General features: G+C 34.6%; 2 protein-coding genes across 3 annotated transcripts; one reads left to right on the top strand and one right to left on the bottom strand.

The window, feature by feature from the left end:
* The first annotated feature begins 2260 nt into the window (after positions 1 to 2260).
* Positions 2261 to 5131, top strand: LOC18095864 (transcription factor bHLH123). Of its 2 annotated transcripts, none has more exons than XM_052454229.1 (7): positions 2261 to 2715; positions 2835 to 3444; positions 3647 to 3754; positions 3860 to 3925; positions 4055 to 4120; positions 4270 to 4320; positions 4474 to 5131. In XM_052454229.1, exons 1-7 carry the CDS (start codon positions 2417 to 2419, stop codon positions 4621 to 4623), a joined length of 1350 nt encoding a protein of 449 aa, XP_052310189.1. In that variant the 5' UTR covers positions 2261 to 2416; the 3' UTR covers positions 4624 to 5131. The 2 variants fall into 2 exon arrangements, with proteins under 2 accessions (XP_052310189.1, XP_052310185.1); XM_052454225.1 differs by having other exon boundaries at positions 3644 to 3754.
* Positions 5132 to 8704: 3573 nt separating this feature from the next.
* On the bottom strand, positions 8705 to 12006 carry LOC18095863 (probable NAD(P)H dehydrogenase (quinone) FQR1-like 1). The gene is made up of 4 exons (XM_006370515.3): positions 11841 to 12006; positions 10130 to 10223; positions 9207 to 9469; positions 8705 to 9104 (listed from the first exon to the last, which is right to left on the bottom strand). Exons 1-4 carry the CDS (start codon positions 11861 to 11863, stop codon positions 8873 to 8875), a joined length of 612 nt encoding a protein of 203 aa, XP_006370577.1. The 5' UTR covers positions 11864 to 12006; the 3' UTR covers positions 8705 to 8872.
* Between the last annotated feature and the right edge of the window lie 302 nt (positions 12007 to 12308).

The following is a 12308-nucleotide window of genomic DNA, read 5'->3' as shown; positions in this document are numbered from 1 at the left end:
CAACTTCAGTCCTTATTATTTTAATTTTTAATTTTTTTTCTTGGTCCCTTTGTAAAATTTTAATTTGTTTTCAATTTCATCCTTTAATCTCAAGTTGTGATATGTTATTTTTTTTCAATTTAGTCCTCATCTTTTTAATTGTTTTATTTTTTTTACTCCTTTTGTTAAATTGATTTTTCTTTTCATTTTCACCCTTCAATCAAAAATTTATAGTTGTTGTCTAACTTATTTATTTTATTTCAATTTTAGTCTTTATTATTTTCATTGCTATTTTGGCTTTGGATCCATTTGCGCAATTGAATTTTATTTTTAATTTCATCTTTCAATATTTAATTGATTGAGAATTGGACTTCTTAGTTTATTCATATAGGGTTCTTCCAATCTAATGACCTGAGTCATGTGTTTGAAAAGTTAACGTGTTGGCATTGATTTTTCTTCTTCTTTTTTACTTATTTTCTTTTTTAATTTCATTATTCGACAATAGTTTTGTTAAAAAAATAGGCTTTGTGATTCTACTTACTTATTGGGTTATTCTAATCTCATGATATGGGACACGAGTTTAGTGGGTTAACCTGAGTTAAGTCTGCCCTTTTTATGAGGTTGCATATTTTTTTTTTAAAAAAAGGATTTTTAATCTTTTTTCAAATATTATTCTTTATGAAAACAAAAACGGCATAGCATGGGTCCTCGTCTAGTAACAAAAAAGCTAAAGCGAAGGCAAATTCATATTGGCCATAAACATATTTTCCTATTCACACTATAGTGTAATTATCATTTTGCTTTTCCAAAAAAAAAAATCAAATGCCTTGGTATTGGGGGTATTTTGATCTTTTCATATGCCATATTAGTCATTTAAGTATTGATCGGGGGTATAAGAGTCTTTTTTAATCTTTTAAGCATCGTAAAATGACCTAATTACCCTCTAAGTCAAAGTTTCTAAGACTAGCACACAAAGGTATTCATGTTTTTTCATTCTTTAAATACAATAAAATGACAAGTTTACCTTTTAAATAAAAAAAAAATTAAACCATGTGTCTAAGAACTTTTTGGTCTTTTCACTCTGGTTTTTTTTGTTATTACCAGGTTCATTGAGGGCAATTTGGTCTTTTAATGAAGACTGATTAATATTTAAATGGAAAAAACTACTAGCATGTAGGGGAGCTCGCACATTTCAGGCAGCACGTACGTCACCTTTTGATGGTAGAAAATGCTCTTATGTCGTGTCTTTGAAAGCTTTGTTATGTCCTCTTCCTGTTGATGCGATACATGTCGGCGATAGTTGGGCAATTTATAATTGGTGGGTCTTTGTTTTCTTCTCTTTTTTCTCCCCTGAAAATTACATGTTGGTCCATTTTGTTGTTGATATTCCAACTTTAGTTCTTATTCTTTTGATTTTTGATTTTTGTTCTTGGTTTTTTTTTGTAAAAGTTTTATTTGTTTTCAATTTCATCATTCAATCCTAATTTTTCATATATTATTTCTTTCAATTTGATCCGTATTCTTTTGATCTCTAATTTTTCAACCCAAATTTATGGTATGTTATTTAGGGATTGAGCTTCACAGCTTTTTCAAGTATGGTATTGCTAGTCTAATTATTCGAGTCATATGTGTTGAAATGTTAACAATGATTGGCATATTTTTTTTTATTTTCTTTTCTATCGAGTTATCCTAATCTTATGATATATATAGAATGCGAGTTTGACGGATTAACCCGAGTTGGCTTGCCCCTTATTGCCCAAATCACATTTCTATAATGCTAACCCAGGTTGAGTCGCGCCAATTTTTGTCCCTTTTTATCCAATTTCTTCATTTTATATTTAATTAGCTGAAATTTGAACAACATTATTTTTTTGCTTTTGAAAAAAAAATCTAAGTTATTGTGATCTTTTTTTTTTTGTTATCCCTTTATAATTATTACTTATTTTTTTATTTGATTTAAATAAAATGATCTTATTTAACTGGTAAAGAATATAACTCAAGTTGTAAAAGTATTTTTATTCGTAACACCTAAACATTATTTTTTATAAAACATAATACGGATAGGCAACCTAGCACGATCTACAACTAGTATTCAACTAAAAGGAAAAGCAGCCGGAAAAAATAAAGGCTTGAAAAAATAAAAAGAAATTCAATTTCAAAATGAAATTTTCCTTGTCTAATCATCACTCGTATTCACTCAAAGAAATGTCAACCACCACCATCCCGATTAGTTCTTTCATTGGTACACCGCAGGACCCAAATGGTCACTTTGGTTTCCAGCTCCTATAAATACTCAAGTTATGCAGCGAACCGTTTTCTATCATTTTATGTAACCATAGAAGCTAAGTAAAGTAATCGAGAAAACAAGAAAGAAAGCCCAAGAAACCCAAGTTTCTTGCACACCAATAACCACAAAGAGACCAAGCAGTGTTAAGCCATGGCAGATGAGTACACAAGCACAAACTGGTGGGATTCATCTTCAAGCAGGAACAGGTTTGATAGTACTGGATCATCTTCTACAACTTCAGGACTTAATAGTTTACGTAGCTTTGCTTGGCCGACAGAAATGGCTGATGTCAAAGGAAGGTCTTCAATGGAAACTGTTTCGGTCTCAGATAGTTCTGTTGCTTTCCATGATTCCCAGAAGCTGCAACAAGGCCATGATTCTTCAGCTGACTTGCATATGATGGGTTTGGGCCTCTCTTCACAAGCCATGGATTGGAATCAAGCCTTACTGTAAGTTCACATACAAATACACTTGTAACCCTAGCTAGCTATATATGCGTACTCTTTGTTTCTTTATATGCATATAGCAGGTGTGCAAACAAATTTTAAAGTTAGAATTGTTTTGGCAGTCGCGGCGACAAGTCTGAGAACAGTTTTCGATCGATGCTACAAGATAATTTGAGTTCAAGCACCAATTATCAGCAAGAAACTGCAGGAATTGGATCTTCTCAATCTCAGTGGAGGGAGAGAGTGTTCACAGGGGTCACTGGAGATTCCTCTATGAGTGAGTTTAAGCAAATGAATCGAGGCTTTTCTTTAGATCAACCACAGTTTAGCCCTCATGGGAGCTCCAGTGATAGTACCGTGTCATGTCAAGGCTTGCAGTCTAGTTTCCCAATGGATTCATCAAGTATCTATGGAAGCCCTTCAACTATGGTACAAGGGCTATTGATATCAGATAATCAAGCACGGCAGTCTTCTTTTGAGAACAGACCGATGAGTTATGCATACGGGGCAAATTATAGTCTTGGCACTAATGAATTGCTGCCTTCTTGGCCAAAAGGACCTCAATTCTTGAGAAATTCACCTCCCAAACAGACTTCTAGTAACCAATTGCACTTCTCCAATAATACTCCATTTTGGAATGCATCTGCAAGTGCCATGAATGATGTTCGTCCGAGCTATTTCCCGTCGATGCAACCGCAGTTTGCTACATCGAATTTCGATGAAAAACCAAAGGTATGCAAATCTAACACGATAATGGAAGAGTACAACTAGGCATCTTTTATGCCTAAAAACCTCATATATATATATATATATATATATATAGCTACACATATATGCAATATTCAGATTTGATTGATATTGGTAATTATGCTTTTAAGATTAGGGTTTGGACAATTGAGATTGGAAATTTTTGGTTCACTCTTTTTTCCAGCAGAATATATCTGAAGTACGGGATTCGAATATAGCAGTAAAGAAAAGTGGGAGTGAAGCAGCAACAAAAAGGCCTAGAAATGAAATACCATCATCTTTGCCATCTTTTAAGGTACAGAAAATTTGATAAAAGATTTTGACAAGATGAGTCCATACAAGCTTTTTATCCCTTACATCATTTATAGACATGAATGAGAATTTGTAGCTTTGATCACAGGTAAGGAAAGAGAAGATGGGGGACAGAATCACTGCACTCCAACAATTGGTTTCGCCTTTCGGAAAGGCAAGATAACTCTCTTGTTTGCTTGCTCACTTTCACAAAGAGTAAATAGTGATAGATCATTTGCATTCTTGAATGATGAAAGCTTATCAATGATTATCTTTTTGGCTTGCGATCATGTTATCATGTCAGACTGATACAGCCTCGGTGCTCTCTGAAGCTATTGAATACATCAAATTCCTCCATCAGCAAGTTACAGTAAGTGATTGATCTTATACAAATCTTGCATCCTTCTAGTGAAAATTATACTAATGATATAGGGAATGAATCATAAACAATGTATTCAACCAATAAGTATATAGGTGCCATGAATTTCTAGTATATTCATCTTCTTATTTTATTTTCAGGTCTTCAGCACCCAATACATGAAAAGTGGAACTCCCATACTCCACCAACAGGTACAATAATATTCTCCTTCCGGAAATATATAATCAAATAGTAATAAATCCAATGAGTATTCAATACTTACTATAAATTTTTCAATTAAAATTATGGACTTTTTTTTTTTTTATGTCTTGATGGATTTAATATGGCATCTTCTTTCACTGTAGAGTTCTGACAAGTCCAAGGACCTCGAAGGACAAAAACAAGATCTTAGAAGCCGAGGGCTATGTCTGGTACCGGTATCGAGCACTTTTCCGGTTACTCATGAGACCGCAGTTGATTTTTGGACCCCTACATTTGGAGGGACTTACAGATAAAAGAAAAGAGAAGATGGTCGAAAATTCGGGCATGGGAACAGATTCTATGCAACTAGTATACATGATCTTATCAAAACCCTAGCCAAGTTGGGAACGATAAGATCAATGAGAGAAGAGGAAGAAGAAGAAGAAGAAGAAAGAACAGAAAACAAACAAGCCCCACATAACTCAGTCCAGGATGCAAAAGAATACAGCGTATAGAAATTGTGAAAAAGAAAGAAAAGGAAATGACTGTCCAAGGGTACATGCCAATGTTGGGCCAGCTACAGGCAAAATGATGCAGTTGGCCAATATTGGGACCATTTGGAAGCATATTAATTGTTGTAATAATTGAAGAATTATATGATTATAAACATGGGTTAGGAATGAGTATAGGCGCAGATTTTAGGGAAAGTGTAACAGATTAATTAGTTTAGATAACATTAATTTGTTATAAAGTATACTTGAGTTTAGTAGAAGAGCTCGCTGGAGGAGATCATATATATAAAGCAACTTTTCTTTTCTTTTCTTTTCTTTTCTTTTCTACTGCTCTCTCTTTCTCCCTATATGTATATATATATATTGTGAATAGAGCTGGCACTAGCTTTAATTAGGTTTCAAGAGAGAAAAGGAAGAAGAGAGAAGAATTGAAAGGGAATAATTGAATTCCAGAATAGGGAGTGAGTGTGGGGATGTCATTTGAATGAAAATCTCACTTTTGATTTGTTTGTGTTATGGAATATTGGTAGTGGAAGTCAGAAGGTGGTCCACACCTCTTCCTTTCAGGTTTTTATTTTCTATTACATAGAAATAAACAAATGTTAGGAAATATGTATGTATGTGTAGACTCTGTGCTTTTATGCTTTTCATCCAATGGCCACATTGAGGAGCTTCCATTGGAGGTATGTCAACAAGACAATTAGACCCTATCTCACTTTCATAACCAGAAACCTAAAAACCATCAGACTAATTTTATGCTTGGTTATTTGTATTTATGATTATAGGAAACTAACACACAAAGGTGAAGTGGGAAATGAATGATTAAACTTGATCTTAAATCCTTCTAAAAAAGCAAGAAGATGAGTACACTTCAAATTTTTTGTATCAGATGATGATGATGATGATGATGATGATAAGAGGGTTAGGAGAGAAACCCATACATCTCCTTCCAACCGTAGCAATGATTTCTGTGTAGAAATCTGTGTTCAAATCCGAGCACACAAGCGGTGAAGTGGTGATAATTTTTGTTTTCAAGAACAAATATAAAAGAAAGATAGGAGAGAAGCTTTGCTTGTTATTATTTGGAAATAATTTGTTGCTTAATGCTCTAATGCAATAAATATTCATGATCATACACTGTAAATTAACTTGTAATTCTCTGCTCAGGCACCGGATTCGATCGGGACCTTATAATATATCAACTACTTTATGAGTTCAAGTTCTTTTTAAGTTACTGAAAGTTGCATCAACTTTACTAAGAATCATAGAATCTAAGAGTTGATCATTGTTTCACCAATATTACAGACTTCCATGTGACTTCAAGATATCAAAAGCTTACTTTCCAATCTTCATATTTGTCTTCTATTACAAGTTTTTATTGATTAATTCTTAAAAGCACTTTCAATCTACAGTCCTTCCTTGCAATACTAATCTTGGCAAAGATTCTTACTTGAAGGAATTGATTATATATGGGCATTCTTTACTAAATATATACTCCTCTTGCAAGATATATAGAGTATATATATTACACTTCCACATGCATGTGATTCACTCATGCTTGACAGAGATGGATCTCTTCGAGGAATGAGAGGAGTAGAAACTAGCTAGATACAGTTCCTCTTACTCAAATTGTCGAAGAAAAGATGATATATCCACAAACCCTTCAAGGAAAAAAGGAAACAAACAAAGATTCGTACTGTAGGAGCTTTGTTTGATTCAATCCTTACACTTTAAAAGCACAAATCCTACTCTTGAAATACACAATGTTTGCAATGATCATAAGTATCATATCCTCTTTTATAGATTATAGATATAAGTTCCAAGGCCAGATGTCTCTAGAGTAGAATGATATTAGCCCAATATATCGAACCCACCAACATTGCAACAGATCATTAGGGTTTGAATTAGTTTAATACCTTCATTATCTTGCATCAATTAGTAAATCTCTTGCCTGCTGATCATGACACGATACTCTCATATATTTCAGTATCTACCAATGAAACTTCCTAATTGCATCTTTTGTCATCATGTGGATTAGTTTAAAGAACTGTTTTCCTCTTTGGTCTCATCTTTTGTCACCCAGTGCTGCAGCAAAAGATACAACTGAGTGGGATTCTTATAGATTTAAATCTAATATCTATCAGAAAAAGAGAGCCATACTTTAAAAGAAAGAAATAATTATAAAGGGAGTGGAATCTTGTAATTGTATAGGGTAAAAATGATTGCCCCGAGACTCTAATTTAAAATAAAAAAAGTTTCTTTCTCTTGTTCTAGGTCGTGCAATGGAGTAAAAAATGTTTTCCATGAGAATTTATATTGGTCAACGTGCACACCAATTGGTGTTCGAGATTTTATTATTACTACTAGTTAATGGGCATCCAACTATGCAAGCATGAGCATAAGCAGAGGGCAAGATATGAGGTAACACATGACATCAACCTAGCTACCTTGAAATTCGAGCACAGAATTCTATCTCGAAACATGTGTTTAGTTCGAGATGCTATTGTACAGTGCTTTTATATATATATACTGGCCGGAGAAGATCACGAAATTGATTACTGCATAGGCATGAAAGTAAAGCATGTAGGCAGATAAAAGAAAAGCTATAGGTTAGGTACATGAAAAAAGTGGCGAGACAGGATTTCACATGCGGCTGGATGTTTGGCCAAATGATGGAAGAAACAAGTTTGAGAGTTACAAGACTTCTTCTGGTGGCCCTTATCTGATTCCAGTAATCCGAAGTTCATTGATTGCGAAGGAGCCGAACCCTTTTATGCATAGCAATTCCTCAGAAAAAGAAATGTCCAAGTAAATTGATGATAAGCAAAAACCTACCCAGCAAGGGCATATTTGTTAAGCTCGACGTAACTCGATGAGTTGACCTGGTGTTTAGTTTATATCTAGAGTTTATTTTTAATTATTTTAAATATTAATATGGTTAAACTTGATTGATTTAAGTAAGAATTAGTAAAGTGCATTCCAAAAACTTTTTATCTTAATTTTTTTTTGTCCAAAATCATATTATTTTTTTTAAAAGAAATTATCCACAACAATATCATTTTAGGAAAGACATGGTTTGACATAAAAAATATCCGCTATCTGGATCTTAAATCGGGTTATGCACTGGGTCGAGACTAACAACTATGGAGGAAAGTATATCCAATATGCTATGGTGCCCACTTTGCTAGAAATAATTTGTAACAAGAAAAAGACACTGTTATGTGTTACATCGGCACCCATTTTAATCTCTTAAACACAATACACTCATGACCGCGGAAAGCTTGCTTGAGAGCACCCTTTCTAATGAGAACAGGAGTCTTGATGGTTTGGAGAATTATATTCATATATTCTGAGAATAGTTTGGTTCTCATAGGACATATCAGCTCAAACAATAACTAAAAATAAAACACTGATGAATCAAATTCCACCTAATATTTACCAAACCATCAGGTTGTGTATATTCTTTCTTTTATGTGTGCATGAAGGTTAGGTTATGCTCAGAAGTTGGTGTAACGTTGACACTATATTTTTTGTTAGACGTGGCTATACATACATCAGTGATTAGCCTAAATTTGAAAAGGTTCTAAAGAATGACAGACAGGAAAACTGCAGGTGAAAGGATCAATGTCAAGATAGAGGGACTCTAAACCATAAAATGTCACTGGCATCATTCAGATTTTCAAAACTTAAGACCTGCATTCACTATAAATTGTAGTGTTATGGTTCAGGTTTCGATGCGCTGCTTACGCAGGTCTCTGCCGTCTTTGCCTGGCATTAGCTTCAAAGTGGTTATTGCTTTCAATTTGCAGGAGCAATTGATCGAAATTATTAAGGTTCTAATAGAGGAATGAAGAAATCATATTATGATGCAATGGCAATGGAATAAATGAAAACACAACCAACCTTGATATCATTGAGACAATAATCACTATCGTGTTACACACATGAAAAGCATATAATAAACAGTAGAATAAGAATTATTCTTTGCAAATGCATATTCTATAGGGTGAAAAAATGGAAGACCAGACCGTATTCTTGTAATTGAGTAAACTTAAGCAGCTCCTTTGAGCTTCTTTGTGATGGCAGCAATGTACTTGCCCTGGTGGAAAGCCTGCTCCAATTCAAGCTCGGTTGGCTGTCTCGACCCATCCCCAGCGAAAGTTCCTGCGCCGTAAGGACTTCCACCTTTCACCTTCTCCATCTCAAACATGCCAGCACCAAATGTGTAGCCAATGGGAACAAATATCATCCCATGGTGAACAAGTTGGGTAATAGCAGTCAACCTGTAAAAATCTCAACATTTTCATAAGGCATCGTTACTTGTGCTCCCTAACAAGCTTTTCGAGTAAAAAACTTAATCTGGTAGCAGTGACACGGGGACTTACGCTGTGGTCTCTTGGCCACCACCTTGCGATCCAGTGCTAAAGAAGATTCCAGCGGGCTTGCCAGCAAGTTGCTGTGTTTTCCATAGACCTCCAGTTGCATCCAGAAAAGCTTTGAATTGGGCAGCCATCATTCCAAATCTTGTCGGGAATCCAAACACAAATCCATCAGCTTCAGCGAGTTCACCAGGTGTAATGATTGGTACATCACTCTTTGGTGGTGCACTCATCTTTCCAAGCACCTCTTCTGGCAGTGTCTCAGGAACCTGTTACACATGAGGACTAGATCAGTATAATTGTTTTTTGCAATTTCAGAGAAAACCACAACATTGAGGAGCCTCGACTTCAAAAATAATCCTTGCCACCAGTTGAACTATCAAGTTGCATTCCAAATATATTAGATTACACACTTCAGTGGCAAGAAAAACTATAAATAGCTATGCCTTCACAACCCTATAGATAATTATTATATGTGACAACTGACAGAGATGTCTAACCAAGGAAAAGGAACTGTAACAACTGTGAACAACTCCATCACAGGTGCAAAGTTCTAACAGGACCTTGGCACATATGAGCAACAGGACATAACTATGAGAGATATTAAAAGTTGTAATACTGATTTTACTAAAGGCAACAATATTAAAAAAAAAAAAAAAAAAAAAAACTGCATGCAGCAGTTCACATAAAGTATGGAAGCCATGAGTGTCGATGATGAATTCTGATAACCTCATAACTTCGCACGTAGGAAACATGCATTTTCAGAAACAAGTTGAGTTCATGATTCTCAAACCGTGTTCCTTTTGAATCTAAAATTCTTGTGGCATTCTACTTTGTATCATCATATACAGGCCACAGCATGCAGGTAAAATAGTTCAACATCACAAGAGCATGGACTGTGAAAGTTGACATCGGATGCACTTCCTCACCTGCCATAATTGGGCCTCAACACCTTCAACAGATGAAGCCCCTTTCTTAATCTCTTCTGCCAGTTTCTCTACATGTCCATACATGGAATAGTACCTGTAAATGCAACAATAAATTTTAAGAGACAAAGTACGACGAAAATAGCAGAAAGGAGAAAGAAAGAGCGTGAAGAGCATTTGGAGCATATAAAAATAACTTGCATGAAATTGTAACATAAGAGGTCAATAATGTCTTTAAAGGCAATGCTTTTTCTAAGTTTTTGAACCAAATCCACTATCAATTTATAAGATCATCTAGTCCAATCCAAAAGTGGATCTAGTAAATGGAAGTTTTTGCCAATTGAAAAACCTTGAATAGCAATGGTTAATAAAGATTGCAAATTTGCAATACCTCAAAACACCATACATCATGTTCCAGCACAGCCGATATGTTCATATGACAAATAAATGGGAGGGGACCTCAAACCCATTAGATTCAAAAATTGCAACAGAAAGTCATTACAGCACTGAAATCAGCGTGTTGACCGAAACAAATAATTCGTCATGTGTAAAATGATTTTATCCTAGCTTTCTAGATCTGAAAACTAGACACTTGCAAATGCACCCCCATTCAAACACCCACAATGCCAAAAATAAGTGAATTAAAAAAAAAAATTCCCTCCTTGGATTTTGTATTTTATTAGCAATAAACCAGCTGACCCGAAGTGATAATCCCACCAAATAGTGGATGCCTACATAGAGCCCACTACCCCACTATGTATAAGAACCTTCAGCCACATGAAAAAAAAAATGCTAGTACAGCTGGGAAAGTACTTCATACCAATAACATGACATGAACCACCAGCTAAATTGACAATTCATAGTGAAATAATAGTGTATGCAAACTAGTACCATATCCATGCAACTGGTTGAAAATCATGAAAAAAAAGAAGATGTAATCCATTGCAGCAGCCAATGTCTTCTTTTAATGGAATTTGACAGGATCTTTAGTGAATTATCTCAACTAATCCAGCAGAATTATCTGGAAAATAAAAGCTAACAAACTCTGACTTCAACCCTTAAGGGAAGCAGTAATAAAAATTTACATCACTTCGCACAGAACACTTAAACAGAGTGACAAATGAAATACAAGAAAGCTCGGTATCACCAGACAAACAATGAAGCAGCAACAATAATTACTAGACTTGATAAATAATCAAATTTTAACTTCAACTGACATGAAAAAAAAAGGTATCTGCACATGCGTAGCACAAGACCTCTAACTACATTGCATCGCAAGATCAGAAACACATTTATATCTTAGTACTTATAAATAACCAAAAAATCCATTCCTCATTGATGTGCAAGGGTTTCCTCATTATCATTTTCGCGACTAAGATGAGCTTATCAACACTAATTAATCGAATAAAATAAAAATAATTCTAAACCGATTAATTAGAGATCTAATAAAAGATCAACACACGAAAACGCAGCGCAGATAATCATACTTTAAATTAGCAAATGCACCATTACATCAACCCTGGCTCAAAGCACTTAAACAGAAACGATCTTATAAAGCAGAATAAAAATTATAAATAAATAAATAAAAACTAGAAATCCTAGTTCAAACCAAAAAAATAAAAAACAAAAAACTCAAAGTTCAAAATATAGAAAATTAGAAAAGAAAAATGGTGAGGATATACAGAAAGAGAGAGAGAGAGAGAGAGAGACTTACACAATATACACTTTGGTCGCCATTGAATCGGCAGAACTCTGCAAAGCTAGCTAGCTTACACTCTCCTTCTCTCTCTCTCTCTCTGGGTGTTAGTTGGTTGGTTGGTTGCGTGTGTGATTTTAAAAGGATGAGAAAAAGAAAAGAGCGTTGACGTTTTTTATAGAGAGGGAAGGGAGTCGCTGTAACGCTTATTTATAGTTGCTGACGGTGGTAAGGAGATTATTTTATTTAATTAAGGGGAAAATGAAAATAAAGAATTATTCAATTTTTAAAAGCAATGAATAATATATAGTAAGAGTTTTTGTTTATTATTATTATTATTATTTTAGTTAGTTAAGTTGGGTTGGGGTTGGACGCCGTGAAGAGAAACGGTATTTAGCTGTTAATAATTTTCAAACGGAAATGATTAGTGATTAAGGATGATGGAATATTGTGGTCATGCTTATAATCATGATCGGAGTGGTTGCT

This window comes from Populus trichocarpa, chromosome 1 (assembly GCF_000002775.5).
Source record: "Populus trichocarpa isolate Nisqually-1 chromosome 1, P.trichocarpa_v4.1, whole genome shotgun sequence".
Taxonomy (NCBI): domain Eukaryota; kingdom Viridiplantae; phylum Streptophyta; class Magnoliopsida; order Malpighiales; family Salicaceae; genus Populus; species Populus trichocarpa.
This window is presented reverse-complemented; position numbering and strand designations above follow the sequence as displayed.